This window comes from Argiope bruennichi, chromosome 3, assembly GCF_947563725.1.
Source record: "Argiope bruennichi chromosome 3, qqArgBrue1.1, whole genome shotgun sequence".
In the NCBI taxonomy this organism is placed as follows: domain Eukaryota; kingdom Metazoa; phylum Arthropoda; class Arachnida; order Araneae; family Araneidae; genus Argiope; species Argiope bruennichi.
The window spans coordinates 21,772,246-21,793,844 of NC_079153.1; the positions used below are offsets into that span (position 1 = coordinate 21,772,246).

The 21,599-nt window shown below is 28.0% G+C and overlaps 1 protein-coding gene across 3 annotated transcripts in view; it reads left to right on the forward strand.

The window, feature by feature from the left end:
* Positions 1-21,025, forward strand: part of LOC129963313 (nuclear pore complex protein Nup214-like) — a 56,627-nt gene extending 35,602 nt beyond the window's left edge. For 2 of the 3 annotated variants that reach the window (XM_056077610.1, XM_056077611.1), the window contains exons 22-33: positions 1,736-1,873; positions 3,880-4,057; positions 4,514-4,582; positions 4,955-5,040; positions 5,260-7,214; positions 9,410-9,487; positions 10,475-10,617; positions 10,708-10,845; positions 15,306-15,453; positions 17,386-17,507; positions 20,064-20,088; positions 20,863-21,025. In XM_056077610.1, coding sequence (XP_055933585.1) covers positions 1,736-1,873; positions 3,880-4,057; positions 4,514-4,582; positions 4,955-5,040; positions 5,260-7,214; positions 9,410-9,487; positions 10,475-10,617; positions 10,708-10,845; positions 15,306-15,453; positions 17,386-17,507; positions 20,064-20,088; positions 20,863-20,908 — 3,126 coding nt within the window. In that variant the 3' untranslated portion in view covers positions 20,909-21,025. The remainder of the gene's footprint in view (positions 1-1,735; positions 1,874-3,879; positions 4,058-4,513; positions 4,583-4,954; positions 5,041-5,259; positions 7,215-9,409; positions 9,488-10,474; positions 10,618-10,707; positions 10,846-15,305; positions 15,454-17,385; positions 17,508-20,063; positions 20,089-20,862) is intronic. The other variant, XM_056077612.1, reaches the window with a different exon arrangement.
* The last annotated feature ends 574 nt before the right edge of the window (positions 21,026-21,599 follow it).

The window sequence follows — 21,599 nt, forward strand, 5'->3', positions numbered from 1 at the left end:
AGCCAATCATGGGTGCAGTGTAAAACCAGCGGGGGTTATCACCCCAATACGTTCTCGCTTCTTTTCTAGTAAAGCGACTATCCCAGTTAGTGCTTGTATGGTATTAACATACAATAATCGTGAAATATTAACCTTTGGTCTAAATTAGGCTGAATTAGGATTGCACGATCCTTAGCAAGTGTTTTGGCAGTTAATCTTTGGCATGCGGTTAAAAGTATCCAAAGATTGAATTTGGGTTTCAGACGGGAAACCCAACCAATTTAAAAACATTTGACATGAAACTACACTTAAAGTCGCAAATTCATGTATCAAATTTGATATATTTAGATCATTGAGTTTTTGAGTTATGGTGTGGTGAATCGCATATAAGCCAGTAACAGCGCTTCTGCTCGAACAGCTGTTTTAGCAAAATCGGTTAGTTACTGGACAGTTAACCCAAAGGTCCCAGGTTCTATCCTAGCGCGTCCCAAACCAGCACATTGGTGACCTCGGACTCTGAACCTTCAACCTTCATACAGCTGTTGTGGCGCCATCTACCCGCAACCAAAGTCGTCAGACTCACGTGACGCAGCAACCCTAAGTCGCCAGACACACTTGGCGCATCGGCACCCACAAACTCTCGCCATAACGCTTGGCGCTACTCAAATAAGGGTACGGCCCATTAAGACAACAGCTACTACTAAATATATATCACCACTCAATGCCATATCGTTCGTCTCCCCTTCGCCTCACTGGAGGGAGGGCGCTGTTACTGGCTTATATGTGGTGAATCGCATATAAGCAAGTAACAGCGCTTCTGCTCGAACAGCTGTTTTAGCAAAATCGGTTAGTTACTGGACAGCTAACCCAAAGGTCCCAGGTTCTATCCTAGCGCGTCCCAAACCTGCACAATGGCATTTACATGTTTCTGAAAGTAGAGACTGAAAGATGGTCTACCTCTTGTTGGATTTCATTCAAAATTTGGAAGGCGTCTGTACTAAAGTTTTTAAATTTGTGTACCAAATTTTATGCATCTAGCTCTCTTAATTTTGTAGTTATCATTCTAATTTATATTCGAACAGCCAGACCGACCAACTTCCTCTGAATGGATTTTGCTCAGAATTTGATAGAAATTGGTTTTAAACCTAAATACCAAATTTTATCCATCTAGCTCAAAGCGGTTTAGTGTTATTTTTGACATTGACAGATGAACCAGTAGGAGATTCAGAAAACAAAATTGCCAAAAAGGTGTTTTCTAAATTTTGGGAGGTCTAAAGCTTGAAGATTGCCAAAATTTCAAGTTCGGACTTTTTGATGATTACTATACATTCTCTATACTTTATATACGAGAAAGTAAAAACGAGTGTTTCATTATTTGTATTAAGCATGTGGTTTGTACTTTATCTCATGAACTTGCTTCCTGCTATTGGTTTTGTTGATTTTACGTCTCCTTCACATTGATCCTGTGACTTTTGGAAGCTGATATGAAGTATGTACATTTATGAACAAAGAAAGAGAAAAAATACGAGACAAAACTTTTTATGTTTTTTTATACAAGTACATAATATTATTATACAAGTACATAATATTATTATGCATTTGTGAAATTTGTTGGGAAAATGTGCATGTAATGTTTGTTGGAAAAATGATCATATAATTCGATTGCTTTTGTTAGATTTAAAGCCTATCATCATGAAAGGTATCTTATTTTCGTCTCTTTACTGTTGTATGAAATTAAAAACTTATTTTATTGCAGGCTCAACAAACTATTGACAAAAGTGCCATGTCAAGGTCTACTGTAACTATGAAGCCTGGGTTAACAAATGCCCCAACAACATTTGTGTCTTTAAATGAAATCAATCAAAAGAATTTCGTGTCAGTTAATAAGCCACAGGTTAGCTGCATTCTTTTAATACATAAGGATGGAATCTTAAATCAAGGCTTCTTAAACTGTTTCGCATGCAGACCTTTTTTTAGCTCAAAAGAAACTTCTCCCTACTTTTTAACTGGCTCACATACACAAGAAATTAAAACATGCTTGCATAATTTTATCTAAACTTGAATAAAGAGATGTTTAATTTTGCATAAATATTTTATACTAAAATATATTTAAGTTGAGAGTTTTCTATGCATACTTTTGTATACTAGTGTTAAATATACAAATAGAAGTGCATATTATTGCTTTTTGAAACCCTATTGAATATCAAAGCCCATGTTCTAGAAGTCTTGCTTTAATTACTTGTTGACAAACATATTTAATGATATATTTTATTTAAACAATGAATTTGGTTGCACTGAAATCAATGGATTTATCATAACAAATTTATACTTAACCACTTTCCTATTAAAAGTGGAAGAGATATTAGAACAAGGAAAAAATCTTTTCATGAAATATGTTTTAAATGCTGCCTAGGATATGTTGTATTTTTAAATATTTTTATGTATTGGTATAAATATATTTGCATTTTAATAAACATTTGTAATAAACACATCACATATATTTCACTTATGAACATATATTTCTTTCTCCTACTTTTTAAAATTATTTTTTAGTAATATTAATTATCATGTTTTCTTTGTTTCTTTTATGTTTTTGGTAGAGAGAAAGAGTAAACAAAAGATACATATAAGGAGCATTATCTATGTAATTTTAAAAGCTAAAACACTTGTTGTAGTTTTTTTAAATTTGGTTTTCTATTATAAAGATGAAAGCTTTCCAATATCTTCAAGAAAAATTGTTTTTGATGAAAGAAAATTTAAGTTTTATTTTATATGGTTTTGTTAAAAGAACTTCTTTTAAAAACAAGCAAAACAAATGAAAAATGTGGCATTAGAAATAAGCTGAAATTTTAATCACACATAGATATTTTTATGTTTTTATTTCTACTGAAAATTGTGATTTATATATCTTCATTGGGTTGATTTTCATATTGAATAAGGTCAATACCAAGACTACTGGAATGTCTTATTATAGAAAATATTATTGTAAATTTACAAAGAGACTATTTAAATAAAGTTCATTCAAGAATTTAAATAAAAGCCTCATAGTGAAACAGAATGAATTTTTCTTTTGGTTTTATTTGATTCTTCTCATTCCTAATTTTTAATTTAGCTGTTTTAGATACATAAAAAGTTGCTGTAATTTTTCAATCAATCAGTTGTGTTTCATAATTTACTAACAAAGGGAATTTTTAATTTACGCTTCTTCTATACTTTTAATTTTTTTTAATAGCAATATTTTCTTATCTTACATACAAGAACTGATAGTTAAAAACATTACTTATGTTTTTTTTTTCCGGCATATAACATTAATTCAAGCCATAAAATCAGTTTGTGTCATTTCATGTATATTGCTTGCGTAATCTAAAGCATTAAGTTAGATCAAATATAAAATAATCTTCTTACTCCATTGTTCTATTTGATATTAATCATGAAATCTTAACCTTTCCCCTATTGCTGTCTTTACATTTCCATACACACCTTTCTTTTTTTAAAGTCAAGTGAACTAAAAATAGATATTGTTAAATCTATATTGATCAGTAACTGGATAATAGCCACCTAGAGTTTGATGTTTGGGGAAAGTAAGAACTTTTGCATCTAATTAACAATTAATTTTGCATAAAATTAGGCATCTAATCTGGTTTTTAAAATACTATGTATGTTTATTTGGATGAGCATTTAATGTTTTTTTATTTGACCTTTCAACAAATAAAATCACAATTTTGATGTTTTTGTAGGTATTCACATTACATTTCTGCAGGTATAAAGATAGAAATAAATAAAAATAGAAGTAGTAGAATAAAATAATAAATTGAATAAAGATTGAAATAAATTTGATAAAAAAGGAATTGAGTTTGTTTTATAAATTACTATTATACCTTATTCTGTTCCTTCCTATAGGTAACATCTGCTTTAGATTTTGATAAACTTAGACAACAAAATGTAGATTCCAGTTTTGGTGAACACAGAAAGGAAGACAAAGATAACTTTGCCAAGCCATTGCCGAAATCGGTTCCATCTACAGTTCAGATTGTATCTCCGAAACTAGGACCTTCCCCAATATCAGTGGAAGAAATTCGTAAGCTTTATTTTATGATAATGTGAGAGAAAAAAGTGTTAATGTGTTTAAATATTTAGAATGTATAGATTCTTAGAATTTTTTTTTTATTTTTTATTATTCACATTTTTATTTAATATTTAAAATTTACAGATTCTTTGAAAAAAGTTTTTTTTTTTGTATTTTTATTTCACTCATTTTTATCTTATTTATTTTTTATGATGCTATTTTTAGTTTTTTTAGATGCTACCATCTTTATCATCTGTAAAAAAATTAACAGATTTAAAATTTAAACTTTTAAAGCCTTAAGTATGAAGTCAGTATGACTGTAAAGCTGAAATTAATTAACAAAATTCTGTTTTATATGTGATGTATCTTCCATTAATTAATATTTTTTTTTAAATTTTTGCAGTGTCATATTTTATTATGTTTTTGAGAAATGTTTAATATCTTGATTTATGTATTTAAATATGCTAGCTTCTCCTGTATATGAAGACATCACCCCTCCTGATTCACCTACTGCATTAAATATTAAAGCTATAAATGGTAAGTTGTCATTTTCATACTTTTTGAATCCCCCCTTTTCCCCTTTTCTTGTAAAGTAAGAAATACAATGTACTGTTTTTATTTCTTTCTATATTTTACTGATGCCTCTGCATTAAAGTTTTTGAAAGTACAGATCACTAAAAATATGGATGATCATTAAGAGTTCTAAAGAATATCCAAATAATTTTAAGATAACAAAGACTTTTTAATATCTTTGTATTATTTGTGTTGTAAATTTACTTAAATTATGCATCATATTAGTTGACTCCAGATGTAATGCACCTAAATTAAATTTTGTATTATCTTTGAAGATGGTATTAGGTTTCGGAATATACTACTCACTAACTGCACCCCTTACCTTTGTATTTTTAGCTTCGCCTGTTCCTGAGAATGAAGTTATTTTAATTTCAACAAATGAAGGAGTTCAAAAACTTATGGCTGGTGACTCGGGGATACAGGTAGTTGCATTACTTTTCTTCAGAGTAGACATTTTCCATATTGTTGCATTGCACACATATTCAAATCACATATAGAAATACTTTAAGTTAAAAATATCTGTGCCTGACTGTTACATTAGATGATGTATTTAGATTTTTAAGCTTTGTACTGACTTTTTAAATTTTATTTATTTAAATTCAAGCACATTCCATTACTAAAATTGAATGTTTCTGTTTCAGAAGATTGGCTTATCAGAATATTCTAACGAACATCAAAATATTTCTCAACGAATAGGGAAACCTACACAATCCTTCTTTCAAACTGAAAACAAACCTTTGCCTTTTGGACAAACCTTTGCTTTTTCTGCTTCAAATGCTCCACCAAATGCTAAATTTCCTTCTGCTGATCACAATTCTGGTACCAAAATAAGTATTAATAATGCTTCTAATTTCAATAAGGTTGAAGAAAAGCAATCCTCAAGTCAAGTGTTTAAGCCAAACACTGTGAAACCTACAATGTCATTTTCATTTTTCACATCATCAGCTGCTGTGCCTAATTTTGCACCTACTTCTAAAAATGAAGGGAATAATACAGTTGAAGTATCTCAGTCAGACAAAAGTCTCCCTCAATCTCCCAAGTTTGTTTTTGATTTGAGTAATAAGCAGAACCCAAAACCTATTTCTGGTACACTTTTTTCTACAGATTTTAATGCAAAGACAGAAAAGAAAGAAGGAACTCAAAGTAGTGAATCAGAGAAATTGTCTCTTTCCAGTCTTTCAAGTACTGATGCAACATCAGAAAAGTCTAAAATAGGTAATGCTTCACAGCAGCCACTATCTTTTGTACCTACAACTGTCAGCAAAGCATCTCCTTTCTTTAAAACCACTACTGATAAAACTTCAAATGCATCACTTACATTCTTTCAATCTACAGCAGGAAGTACCATTGCTTCACAACAAGCTGTATCTTCAGAAGGAATCAAAACTTTTCCAACTATAACAAGCATGTTCTCTCAAAATGTAACTACATCAGCATCAGCAATACAAACATCAAAAACAGTTGATGTCAGCAAGAGTGATGCATCTCAGATAACTTCATCATTGTCTTCCCCAAACATTTCATATATAGGTTCTCAATCTGCTTTCAGCCAAGCTCCCATGAACTTAACTCAAAAAACTCAGCCAGCAGAAGAAAAGCTAGCTGTTAGTACCAGTGTAGCAGAAATTAATGTGCCATCTTCCATTGCTGTAACCCAGACAACAGTCCAGTCTTCGTTTTTTAATTCTAAGCCACCAAGTACCTCTGTGTTTGGTCAAGGAACAGCACCTTTATCATCAGGATTTCTTATATCTTCAGCTTCAAGTCCAGCCTCACAGCAGAATACTGTAACATCAACGAACGTGTCAGCACTTACTTTTGGACAGCCTACATCACTTGCAGCTACTTCAGAGCCAGCTCAAGCCGTAAGTTCTGTGCCAAATCCACCTGTTGCAACCTCCCAAATTTCAACATCTTCAGCAGTTTTTCCTGCAGCAGCAACAACTTCTTCAACGGTTTCCCCTGCAACAGCAACAACCCCCCAAACTTCAACCTCTTCTCCTGCTGCAGTAACAACCTCCCAAACTCCAACCACTTCAACAGTTTTTCCTGCAGCAACAACAACCTCTCAAACTACTACTGCTTCATCAGTTTTTTCAGTTGCAGCACCACCCCCGCAAACCACTACGGCTTCATCTGTTTTTTCAGTTACATCAACAACTTCCCAGCCACTAACCTTGTTTGGTCAGGCAAACAATTCTTCCATATTTTCTCCATCGCCAAATGTTGTTATATCCACTGCAGCTGTGTCTACTCAAGCTACCCAGCCAGTTTTTGGACAAGCTAGCAGCACGACTTCATCATTTTTTGGTCAAACTCCTGCATCTCAGTCAACATTTGGGCAAACTGTTACAACACAGTCATCTTTTTTTGGAAAACCAGCCTCAGAAACACCAGTTTTTGGGCAAGCCTCACCTTTTGGATCAACAACCCAAACAAATTCTTTTACACAGTCAGGTGGATCATTCTTTTCACCAACTTCAACAGGACAGACATCTGTTTTTGGGAGTAATACTTCAGGAAATTCAGGATTTGGGAATCAGTCACCTGCCTCTAATTTCTCATTTGGAAAATCTGCATTTGGTGAAACTCAAGGGTAAGATTTTCTTGCTCTATTCAAAACTGCTTTATACTACTTTATAAGTTCAAAGTAGCTATACACCAAGCAACTCTTTTAAGGCATGAACTCTAAATGAATGAAGAATTGTTGTTAATTGTGTATTTCAAATACACATGAAGTAAAGAAGGTAACAAATGAATTATTTAGCTGTTATTTTTGATTAGTGCTTAATTTCAGTGTTTATTTGTAAGTATTACTTTACCTAGTCTTTATCTCTTTCAAATAATAGGAAATAAATATTTTATCTTATATCTAAGAAAATGGCATATTTTTCCATTTATGCTTTAACTTCATGTCAAAAAAAAAATATTACTATCTATGAATGATGTTCCTTTCTATCATTATTTTAGTAATAATATTTAAGGACATTAAAATTTTTCTATTTTATATCCTCAGATTCATTTTTTTTTCATTTGAAAGTAACAGTCTATGAGAAAATATTGTTTTAATAAAATTTCTAAACTATGTTAACTTACAGAATCAAAACATTTACATTAGAAAAAAAAGATGTATAGTTAAAATGACAATGATCTTATCATAAACTATTGATATGTCTACGAATAGAAGTTAAGTAGGTCAGAGAAGAATATATAGCACATGAATCTATGCACTCTTTATTTAATTTATTAATGTTTGATATATGTGTCAGGTTTAAAAAAAAAAGTGCTTTTCCGCCACTAAATTTGTAAATTTTTTTCTTGTTTAAAAAAATATGTTGAATTAAATTACATTCATATGCTTATATTTAGTATAATATAAATACTTAATAAATTGGCAGCTATGTAAGATCATGACAATTCACAGATAGTAAGTTTTTATCTATTATCTTGAGTTTCCTACTAACATAGTATAAAAATATTCCTTGCAGTTTTAATTTAATTTTAAGTTGATTCAAAATCGAACCTAGAAATTTTAAAGAATTGTTTCCATTTGTGAATTTTTTCATTAAATAGATGCATTCTAAATTGTTGCCCTTTGTGATTGTAAATATGTCAATATTTTTAAAATTCTTAATTAACTCAAGGATTTAAGTACTATGCAATTATTTAATTAAAAAAGTCATAAAAATTCCTTGCTTGAAAAATACCTCTGCGTGCATTAGATGGAAGTTTTATTATCTATATTAAAGTTTTATTGTGGATTTTTGTTTTGTTTTGTTTTGTTTTGTTTTGAAGTGCTATATATTGCTTATTTATTAAAATTTCTTATTTATTTTCATTATTTTTTCAAATTTTTAAAAATTTAATATTATTATAACTTCAGCTAAATTTCTTCATACATATTTAACAAACATTGTTTGTTAAAACAAAGTATTAAAAGTTAATTTTTTAATGTCAGTTTTGCTCAAAAATTGCTATTTTATTTTGCTATATGAAACCAATTTAACCTTCAGAAAGCAAAGATTTCATAGTAGTTTCTCAAAAATAATTTGTTCTTTATATTCTGTGCCATAGTTGTAAAAATGTAAGATTTAAAAAAAAGTTTTTGTTTTGTGTTTCTTTAAAAATTTCAACTGTGGCCAATTATATCATTATAGTTAAATTATTAATTTTTCATCAAAGAAATTAAGTTGATTTAAGATGTTAATTATATTTACTTTCATTAATACCGACTGCTGTGGATTAAAAACAAAATTTAGGCATTAAAATTGGAGAATAGCAAATTTAAGATTTAATTCCAACTGTAGATCTAATGTGGAATTGGTGCATATTGAATCTATAAAATAAGATACAGATTTAGTGAGATTTAATAATTTGGAGAGTTGGATGTTAATTTATATGTTACATATTTATTATGTGTTACCTATTCACAATTTTGTGTTTTATTGACTGTGACCCTCAAATAGCTTAAAGATCCAATTTTCTTTTAAATCTTTGAAGTGAGCTAAATTCATATTCTATACATAGATGCTAATATAAAAAAGAAGGGCTGTAGTATCAATACTTGTCAATAGTTAAATATCTTCAATTTTAATGATTAAGTTGCAATTAGTAAATATTTATACTTTCTGAAAAAAGAGGAGGAGATGTACCTTTAATAGAAAAGCCTAAAAATTTCTAAGACATGAATTTAAAAAATTATCGACATTGTTCTCCTTCCAAATTCAGATTATTTTTTCATAAAAAAATGTACAATATAACAAAAAGATTTTAAAATTTATTTTGTTTCAGGTCTTTTGGTTTAGCTAAATCAGTATTCGGGCAACAAAGTCCACCTACTTTTGGAACACCTGTGTCTTCACCATCCAGGTAAAACTAGCCACTAGTTTTCTTTTTTTTAATTTTTTTTTTATTAATATAATTTTATGTGGTCTTATATGACTTAAGTTGTTTTGCTTATTTATGTTTCAGGTTACCATATCTTTACATCATAGCAAAACAATTTATTTCCTGTGATGATTTTTAATAGCTTATTAGAATAATGAATTACCTATTTTTCTTATTTATTGTATATTAGGTTAGTTTTTTCCTAGGATTAAGTTGTATGTAATCTTTTGTTGCTAGATGTTGCAGCATTTGTTTGCTCTGATTGCAGTATTTTACCTAAGAATGTTTCTGATAATTTGGGTTATTTTCATAATAATTATTCATGATTAATTTCATAATAGTTTCATTTTCTTTTAAAAAAATCCTAGCTTTGAATGATTTTGACTGCACATTTTAGTACACATAATATATATTTATATATGTATTATAATATATATACCATAATATATATGCATTATAATATATAATATATAATTTTACCAAATATATTAGAAGAAAAATCATACAGAATTTTAAGATGTAACCTTCATATTCCAAAGCAACTTAATTAGTTGAGATCCCAAAAAAAGTTAATTCAATAGTGTAATAATAATTAATAGTGTGGGAAAGTGAGGCTTTTAGCTGATTCAGTAATTTTACAAAGCTTCTCTTGAATTAATTAAGTAGAGAAAGTGGAATTGGATCAGGAAATAAGAGAATATTTTAGATTGAAGTTACTTTGGGCTAAATTAAGATAAAACCTTGGAAATTAATTAAATTGAAATTAGAGTTTAAAATATCATTACACACACACGCACGCACACACATATATATATATGTTTGCAAGATTTTATAATATTTATAATAATGAATTTCAAATTAGAAATAAAAACCAGAAAATTATTAAAATTAAAAAAATTCTTATTTTATCCATAAAAGTGCTGTGTAAAGTATCACTTCTATTATATTTATTTCCTTTGAAATTTTTAGCACTCCATTTGGTCAGTCTTCGGGAGGTAATTTATTTGGTCAAGGATCTTTCTTCAGTGGTCTTGGCGGACAGCCTTCTTCCGAAAATGCTAACAAAAATGTTTTTTCAATGGGGAATCTAGGAAAGCCTAGCTCTGATTCTGGTAAACAGTTTTTGCTTTATCATTGTGCTTTTCTTCAACAAATTTTAGTTTATTTTTGTCATTTATAAAGAGTGTTTTCTTTTGTTGCAGGAAACGTGTTTGGAGGGGCTTCTACTTTTGGAAGCAAAGTAAATACTGGATCTTTCGGCGGTGGAAGCTTCTCTTCTGGTGGAGGATCAGTAGCACAGACCGGTTTTGGTGCTTTTCAGCAATCCCCTCAAAAACCAGGTATGTATCTGCAATGATTTTATGAATATTTGAGTATCATTATTATTTTTATTTTAAATTGTTAATTTAGTTCACCAAGATCTTACAAAAGAATTCCAGATTCCTATTTCAATCTAAAATTTATTACAATCAGTTTCAGTTTGTGTTAAAAATTTTTGGAGGAAATATCTAGTTTTTAAGTGAAATAATTGATTTAAAAAATATATTAAATGGGATTCAAACCAATATTTTTTAATCCATGAAGTTGGCATAGTTGTTAGAAAATAGGAATGTAGCTTAAATGTTATTTTCTCTCCAAAATGTTAGTATACAGATCTCTAGAATCAATAATATATTTCTTTTTTCTAGAAACAGAAAAAAAAAAAAATTAAAATTGCTTTCTTGGTGTAGTTTCAGATTCTGCAGATGTAATTTTTTTTTTAAAAAAACATTTTAATATTGTAAAATCTTACAAAATGCATCTTGGATTTAATATTGCTGAAAAATGGAATTTAGCTCTGTTGTCAAACAGTAAATGTTGTATCAATTGCATTTTCTACACTTATAGTAAGTTGTGAAACACATTTGCATAGTTTTCAACTGTCGGCTTATGGAAAATCTAAAATGACAGGCAAATTTCTCATTGTGCAGCATAGTTTGGGTCTTGGGATTGTTAAATATCAAGCACTCATTACTGTCTGTGGAAGGCGAATTTGGGAGACACATGAACCTATTTTATATATTTTAAACTATCTTGCAACTTCTAATCGATATGCTTGAAGTTGCTTACCAAAGTCTTGACAGGAAATGGTTTTCTGAATTTGCTTGTGAAATCTTTTGCATTTTTCATATCTCATTTCTTTCTAAAAGGTTGAAACAATGGCTGTTCTGTCATTTGTTGTCAGCATTCTTTAAAATTATTTTCAAAATGAATTTAATTATCAGTGAAAAAACCAAAATGTATAGAGACTTTAAAATCATTTTGTATTTAATGATTGAATTAGCCATAACTGTAAAGTAAATAATAATCTGAGAAATGAAAGTTTTATAGAATTGAATATGATTTAATGTGATAAGACACAGTTTTAAAAGCCTGAAAGGTATCATCACCAGTCTGCTTTTTCTTGTCAATGCCGTGACTTTCTGTAAAAAGAAATGAGCCAAGTTGTAATATGTAAATTATGGCTGCTTAAATACATAGTACAACAATCAAAAGCTTTTTTAGTATTTTTGTTTCACTAATCTTTGTTATTTATGATGAATTGATTGGACTTTCCATTGATTCATTAAATGCGTAAGTCAAACTTTCCTCTACCCACAGAAGAATTTCCTTGAATTGTTTTTACAGTAAGAGAACTGCAAAAATTTGAAATATGCAGATTCAGAAAATGATTCAAAATGCATGAAACACTGATATTACATTATTTTTTTTATATAATTTTTATACAAAAGATTTAAATTAATGTAAAATGGAACCCTCTTAAACATTTTGTTTTTATCCTCATTGTATATTTCTATTTTTGCTTCGTTTTTTAATCTGTTCTTATGTCGAGCTTTTGTAGCCATTTAATCTTGTCAAATTGTCATAAAAAGTATCAAAACAGAAAGAAAAAAAATGCATTAAACTGCAATTTTATATTAATTATTTATTAAGTTATTGAATTGGTTTCCAAGACAGGCCTCTACGTTTTACCTAGATATGTTGCAGGATAGAGAATGAAAGTTGAAGCATTCTATTTTTCATGTTCCAATTTTTAAAACTTTTTTAATATGAATTGAATTAAAAGTTTGTAGGTATTAAAAAGTGCTACAAAATGAGTTATAAAATATTATTACTGTTTCAATTGGTCATGAGTAATTTTTAAAAAAAAAAATGCAAATTTGGGAAATTTTTAGAATTTGAACATCAAGCAAACCTTTTTGGAATTCCTCTTAAATATGTGTTATATTAAAGAAAAGTTTTGGTAAAAATTTCAGATCGATATATAGATACAATTATTTTTCAATTGATTTGATTTTGATGAGGGAGAAAAAAAAATAATTGATAAATGCTTATAAGCATTTTTTTTTTCACTTTTTTGTATATGACGTATAGTAAAGGTATTGTAATCTTGAAAAAATGTAAAAATTGAGATTTTATGAAATTTTCACATTTCAGAACTCCCTGAGTCCTGTTATGTCTCACAATCTTATCTAACTCAGCAACTTCAAAAACCCTTTTGAGCTACAATACTGAAATATTGTTTATGGAAATATTGCTAAATTTTTGAATTTTCATCAAATTTGGTTGGAAATCCATTCATTAGAAGTCTGTCTATCTTTTCTTCGAGTAATAGTGAACTCAGTAGCTACAAAATGCAGAGACCTAAGCAGCTAAGTTAAAATTTCATGCACAGGTTTATTCGACTGGTTGATTTAAATGGATGAAATTTGGTATGTTAACGTGACTACAAATTCTAGTTTCATGTCAAATTTTGGTTTCAATCTCTCAGAAAAAGGGCCTGAAATACATATTTTCCCAATAAATTCAGTAAAAATGCTAGATTCACACCAAAGATTTATATTTCTTGTTATTTGGGCCTTATTGAAGCTCCTAATTTATCCAGAGGAAATGGAATAAGACCTTTATTGGAGAAAGTGTAGGGAAGACTACTCCCAGTGATTATCAATTAGAATCATAAGCCGACAAAAGGTGGGGAAAAAAGCCTTATTCTGAAAGTGCTATTCTACGATTTCAAATGGTGGATTTTTAGAAAAAAGTTGTGAAAATTAAACTTGGGGGGAAAATAATTATTATTTTGTGGTGACTGATTTTCAGAAAACAATAAACAACAAATTGTTAATGTTCTATAGCTTATTTTATAAAGCTTTTTAATAGTTACAGCATTTTAATTCAAAATTTTTCTCTCAGATTATAGATTTTTATTTGAACTTGAAAAATGGTCTTTTCAACTTCTACCTTTTATGTGGTAACATATCCACATATAAATATAGAGATCTGTTTTAACAGCTGAAACCAGTAAAATTGTTACGTATTTTTTCATTTAAAAGTACATTTTGACTGAACTAATATGTTAATTATAGATCAGATATGATTATTTCTTTGGAAATGAAACTTGTATAAGAAGTCTGTTTTCTAATTTGGGCATTGTGTTTGATGATATTTCAGTTTAAGAAAGAGTTATCAGCATTTAGATATTCAGTTAGTTATTAGCATTTAGATATTTCATGTAACAGAAGACTCATGACTGAGTTAAAAAAAATGATAATACAGATTTTATTTCAATAGATGACATTAATATAAGCATATTCCCAGAAAGCAATTTTTTAATACATTCCGGCACATATCTTTGGAAATATATTTTCCAGCCATGTTATTAATTAAAACTGAACTTGAACATGGTTGTGGCTTGAATTTAACTTGAAGTAAACTTTTACCAAACTTGAATTACTTGAATAACAAATCTTAATATATCAAAATTTATTATAGCAAAACAAGTTCATTCTTCACACTTCCTCATCAAAAATACATCTTAATATTTGCTATGTATTAATTTCGGTACGTATTGGTTAAAGGGTATTGGCAACCATTTTCCGTAATAGTCCCAACAAAAAAATAGGCTATAAAACTGAGTAAAAGAGACAGTTATTTCAAAATGGTGCCAAAATTTGGCACGTTTTGGTGTGTTTGTTCATTGTCCCTATAACTGATAGGTACCTTTTTTTAAAAATTATTATTTACTTCAATATAACAAAGAAAATTACTGTTATGTATATTCAAAACTTATATTAGTCAATTATATTTATAAACGAAACTTTTATATTGTGTTATAGTGTGAAAGTTTCATTTTGGAAAATAATATTAAATTTTTTTTATATTATAAATACTTTATTTATGATGTATGGAAAAATTTTTATGATTATATATATATATATATTTATTCTTATTTATTTAGTACAAAATTTAAAAAAGTGCAAAAAAATAACTGTTTGTTTAGGGGTAGCTAAAATTACATGATTTCTACTTATAAGCAACTTGAATGTCGCTTATAAATTTGAATATTAAGCATTCATATCATTTTAGATCATAATATAAAGGATTGCTTCATCATTCAAGTGCATGAATGTATTAACAATTTATCTACTCATCTCCTGTATTGAAATAAGAAGAAATTATCTATTACATTTATATCTTTAATTTTTACAATCATTAATATTTTTGTATTTTTCATGAGTCATTAAAAAATGAAAGAAGAATAAAATATTTAGGTGTTAACTGCATATCACTCAGGAACTTTATGCTCTGTTCTAAGCAAACATAGCTAATAGATTAATATAATATTGCTGACAATTTTTTTGGCGATTAATCACAAATTGAAATAAATGTGACATTTTTGGCAATTAATCATTGACCTGAGGTTAATATGCAAATGCCAGTACTTATTATTATGCTTATAATACATGTTTGTACTTTGAAATAGGTGGCTTTGGAGCAGCTCCTGCTTTTGGTGGGGCTCCTGCATTTGGTTCTCCCCCAGCATTTGGCAGTCCACCTGCATTTGGAAGTGGGAGTCCTCTGGGATCTGTATTTGGTTCACAAGGTGGTGCTCAAACAGCCAATTTTTCAAGGTAAGATTCAAAGTGGTATTCAGGAAAATGCCATTTTGTTTATGAAATCAGAGTTTGTAGGCTCTGTCATTCAGTAGTAAAATTATGCCTAAGAAGTAGAAAATAATAGGTTTGAAACCTGCTCCAATCAAAATGTTTGTATGCAAATTTAATATGCATTACATTCATATTAAGTCTGAAGGACTCTTCTGGAACAGACATAATTTTGAATCATGGTGAGATGATCAGTACATACTGGAGCCAGTACATCTCTTTCCAAACATCTGCATACACACACACACACACACACACACAAAAAAAAAAAAAAAAATGAAAAAGCATATGACCTTCAAAATTAACAAACATCAAGTCTACATGCATGAAGGATCATTTGTGCAATCAGATTTCAAAATCTCCAGTCTTAAAAATGAGACCTTACCATCAGACTATTTAAAATTAAATCATAGGTCACAGATCTTCATTCAAGTATAATATGGAAATTTAGAAAGTGGGATAATAGCTCAGAAGTCATCCTTACCATCTGTTTATGGTTCAGATTTATGGCACCTCACCTAAAGTAGATTTTGTAATGGGTTTATTAATCTGATAAGTTGAAAATTTAAAATGCTGTATATTAGGTATGGAAGATTAATTTATTTCTCTTCTTATTAGATATCATATTCTCTGAAATGTTTTCTGGTGTCATTTTAAAAATTAAATCTATATGAAATTATTATTCCTTGGTTTATATTCTTTATTACATGGTTATAGAATTTAAAATGTTGAATTTGCTTATATATTTTTATATGTTTTCAAGTTTTATTTTATTCATTATTGTATTTCAATTTTATTTTTAGACAATGATTAATATTAAAATAATGTTACATAAATTTAATCTAATTGCATTAAAGTATTATTGAATTTTTTATATTTGTTTAATGATAAAACAAGATTTTGGAAATTCTTTTTAAAAATTTGCGTATTAGTGATTCTTATATATCTCTGTAGTTATTTTCAAGATATTCTAAAAATATTTTATGAGTTACTTGAAAAGTAAAATGTACTGCAAAATTTTTTTAGAATATCCATATTAAATGGAATTTGTAGAATTATCTGCTGTGATAGATCATTCGATGTAATTAGAATACAGAATGGGTTTGGATAGTGCATGATTAAAAAATTTCACATTGTGTTCAATTTCAACTGCAGAAAAAAAAATCACAAATTTTATATCTAAAATATAAGTTTTACTTTTCTAACCACAATGAATTTTTTTCACACAAGAAATATTAAATTAAGCAAAATATTAGATATATTCTTGAAACTATTTTGGTTTTAAGTCATCATAAGTAAATCATTTGTAGCATCAGTATTACTAATTTCAAAGATATCATCTGAACTTTTTTTTTCTCCAAATTCACAGAGAAAGGCAAATGGATATGCTCTGAAATAGAAGAAAAACTTTATGAAATATAAATGTAGCGGTACTACAACGTGCAAATAAAAACTGACATTTGCCACGAGGTTCAAATCAAATTGATAGTGCCGCTTTGTGGTTATTTTTGATCTCGACAAGTATGCAAATGAACGACTCCTTCAGTCACGCTCTCTACACGCTTAAGCTCGCAAAGCAAGAGGGGAAAAAAAGAAAAGGGGGGGAAAAACCGCTGCCGCGACCGGAACGATGCTGACTGAATCTTTAAGCGTGTTTTCACTAATCTCACAATTGTACAAAGTCTTGTAAATATGTTGTAATTAAATTTTCTTTAACTTAAACCTTGTTTTCTTAGCTCTAGCATATTTTAAATTAGGCAGGCAAATTTGTAGGTTAGGTAATTGAAACTAGCACTAACCTACATAAATATCTTCTGTAATTACTATTATAGCAGCTAAACATACATTTGAAGTTTTAATACTTCTAATTTTGATAGACTAATATATATTCTATTTCAGCTTTGCATCTGCTAACACGCCTACTTTTGGTTCCTTGGCTCAGAGTTCTGGGGGCTTTGGTCAGCAGCAAACTAGTCCATTTGGAGGGGGTTCTGTCTTTGGAGGTGCACCTGCATTTGGAGGTTAGATATATATAATATTTAGTTTATCTTCTGTTAGATTTTTAATTAAGATGTTATATATACTAGTTTATACATAAAATATATTTAATACATTTTTTTTTCTATATATGCACGCTTTAATCTTATGATGTAATATGAATAATGATACATGAAAATATGATTTTATACCAATTTATCAATTGAATGAAATTAATTTCTTTTGTAACTACCTAAAATAATATCTAATCATACTGCATACTTCATTAGTATCAAATTAAGTTTCATTGGATAAACATCTGATCAAATATTAATAAAAATTAAGATGAAATTAATCAAAATATATTTAAAAAATCTGTGACATCATACATTTTTAAATGTATGATTTGGATATTTCATTTGCCAAGAATGATAAATATTAATGTTTTTGCTTCTCATATTGATGATTATAAAGTCAATATCCTCATATTGACTTTCTTAAGTTATTATGGTTTATTATTGATTATAATAAATTAAAATATCATTCTTATAAAGTAATTTTTATCATGCTACTTTAGATCATATTTTTTAAAAAATGCATTTAAGATTTGAAATATATTTATTAACTAATTAAAAATATGTTAATTATGTATTTAAGATATATAATTGATTAAATTAATTGATGATAGATCATCAGTTAATTTAATTGATTTATCAGTTCCATATGAATTTAATAAGTGTAAAATTACATTAAATAAGTGGTTATGTATACAATCTTTTAAAAACATATCTGAATATTTCAGAATAATTGCACATTAAAATAAAAAAATATCTTGCCTAAATTTCCTTTATGAGAGGGGTTATCCTCATATTTAAATTAGCACAAATTCATTTTTTAAAAATAGCAGTGGCCACTGTAGAAAAAATAATTTTCCTGATTAAATTTTCTTTAGGATATATACATCTACAAAAGTTTTTCATGGAATATTAAACAGTTCAAATTTTTCTTTTTAAAGTTTAAATGTAAGTTGCCATTTTTTGGTTTTTATTGAATCTACGGAATCCAGATTAAATTGTCCGTGATATGATGAATACTAATGAAAAAAAATCAAGACAATTAAAAATCAGGATGTGTTGGGGGGGGGGGGGGAGAACCGATGAAATTAGAAAGCTTGCTGCAGACAATGCTATTAGAATTTAAATTAGTATAAAAATAATTTTCAGTATTCTTAATTTGACTCTTAGCAAAATCAGTAAAGAAGTGAAACTTCTACCTGCAAGTCTGAATTGTTTGATATGGAGGTTCAATAAGGAAATCTTTGATAATTGTTTGTTCTCTTTAATGGTATACTGCCCCCCCCCCATCCCCAACATTTATGGTCGTTAGAAGCAATACTGTGAGCAAACACTATTTAAAATTATACAAAATATAAAAGTTTTCTGCATTAAATTTTAAAATTCAAGCTTTGAGATGCATTGAATTGCCATTGCAATTACCTGTATACCAAATTTCATGACTATAAATGTGATAGATTTGTTGGGAAACTATATGCAACCTTACAAACACTATCTCTTTTGTGTGTAGATAATCAATCAATTACAATAATTCTTGCTTTGCATTATAAACTACTACATATATTAATAAAAAATATTGGGTTTTTTTTCCTTATTTGAAACATTTTATAATTTTAATTTATTCATGCCTTGCAAATTGTGGAATAAAAGCACAAAATTAAAACTAACTAAAACATGATTTAACGAAATCGAAATAATTTCCATTGAATAGTTTTGATGATATACCTTAAAATTTAAAGCATTCAGCCTTTTCCAACCATATTAATTGGCAGGAAAGCAAATACTGTTAAAATTATATTTAAAAATTGAAATTTGTACTTGGTTGTTACATTATTTCAATACTCAATAATTAATTTGCAACATTTAAAAAAAAAATTCTAAGGTTTAAGTAGAAGATACAAACAATCGATTTTGCTTATATTAAGCATGTGAACTAAATTATTTTCATATAAATTTATTAGGAGATATGAGAACCAATTGGCCTCAAAGAAAGCTTTCAATTTATCAAATATCATGAAATTAATTTAGATTCTTTTGAAAAGTATGATTAAAGTATGAAGTTATTTAATGAAAAGAAAAAGTTTTATAATAATTTTTAAGTTATAAAGAATCAGTTGTTAAACTGTGATTAAAGAGCTATGATAAATAATTTCTTCTGATTTTAAGTTAGTCCCATTATTGAAAATAAAATGAAATATTAATTTAAAGATGCATTGATCCTATTACTTGTATGTACAATTCTCCCTATTAAAAAAATGCTGTTTTGATTCTTATATTTAAAATGATTAATTTCTATATTTAAAAAATGCTAAATAAACAAGAAAGCTACTGTTATTTGAAATTTCTGTTTTTACTGTCTTTGTTCCCTTTATCCCATCCTGAATATAAAATTGTTTTGCTGAATTGAATTGGAAATATTTTGTGTTTGTTTTTAATTGAAGGCATTGTGTTTTATAATTTCAAATGTTAAATTTTTCTTAATGTTATTTCTGTTTGTAATTCTTAAAAGTACTTTTTTTTTTTCAGGATCACCAGGTTTTGGAGCCTCAAGGTATTTTTCCTTCATTATTTATTCTGCTACCTGCTTATTATAATTTTCTTTAAATATCATTTTTATTTACTATACATTTGCCATGGTCAACATTTTATAAACTGCTTTGATTAAAATGTTTTTTATGCTGTATGCTAACATCTAATTACATATCATGTTTCTTTTATATATATAAACAAATCAATATTCTTATCAATCAGCAAAACATTTAATATGAAAGATTTTTCTATGCTTTTTATTCCAATTGTAGATGTTGATTTGAAATTGGTTATTTTGATAAAGCATGACCAACCTTTAAGTTTAGTACTAAAAGTGTAATCCCTAAAGACTATTAAATTTGTTTATACTTTTTACTTCGTCGTTAAAAAGATTAAATGCATTTATTTTTACATTTAGCATTCTGCATAAAACTGCAAGGTATATTTTCTTTGAGTGAATGATAAATTTGTTTCTATTTAAATTGAATGCAACAATTTTACTTTGATGTCTTGACAATTTTTTCTTTTTAATAATTATTTTATTCTTTTCATGTTCAATGCTAAGAAAATTTGCATGTTTGTATTTTATTTGTCTCTAAGTAATCTTTTAAAGATAAAACAGAGTGTATTGTCTTTGTATTTTGTTCCCTTTGTATAAGCCTTTATTTAATGAAAACATCTCTGAAATTGTGTTCAGTTCTAATTATTTGTATGATCAAAACAAAGATTTTTGACTTATGAGATTTCGCACAAAATTTATTCAATGTCTTATAAAATTTTCCAATTATTTTTCTAGTGGCCCTTCTACCAATTCATCTGCATTCACTCAGTGGAGAAGCTAGTTCCTGCTACCTAACGAAATTGTTTTATTGTACACATTCTGTTATAAAATCAATTTTCTGAATTCAGATTGTAACTTCCTGTGAGTAAAATCTTAATAAAATTTATTTTTTAGAGCATATACTCTTGTTTATAGCTAGTAATGGAAATATTTTTCAATGCTGGTAGGGATTAGACAAAAACAAATTTTTTGTAGCTACCAATATTATTACAATATTCATATATCAGTGGTTTCATTTGGATAAATTTATAGTTATTTTCTAAAATACGACTGAAAAGTTTACAATTAATCGTGAAATAAATTTTATTTTTGTCATTAGATAAATGTAAAATTTAATTATTTCAGTTCTATAAGTAGCTGTTCCTTTGTTATTTTAGGTGGGGATATCAAAACATGCGAGTTTTATAATTAAACTACAAACCAGTTTTTTAGTTGTTTAAAGCAAATAATTAAAAACAATGTTTTACTTAAATTAAGTAGTAATTTCATTATGATTATATTTAGCCTGTTAAAAGGTGGAAAAATCATATAATCAAACAGATTGCTTAGTTAAATTAACTCTCATATCTTACCTGTTATGGCAAATTTCTATGCTCCATTAAAAAGAACTTATTGTTTATATATTTTAAGAGTATATAAAATAATGCATGTGGTAATAAAATTATAAAAAGGCACTTCTTTATATTAAGCGA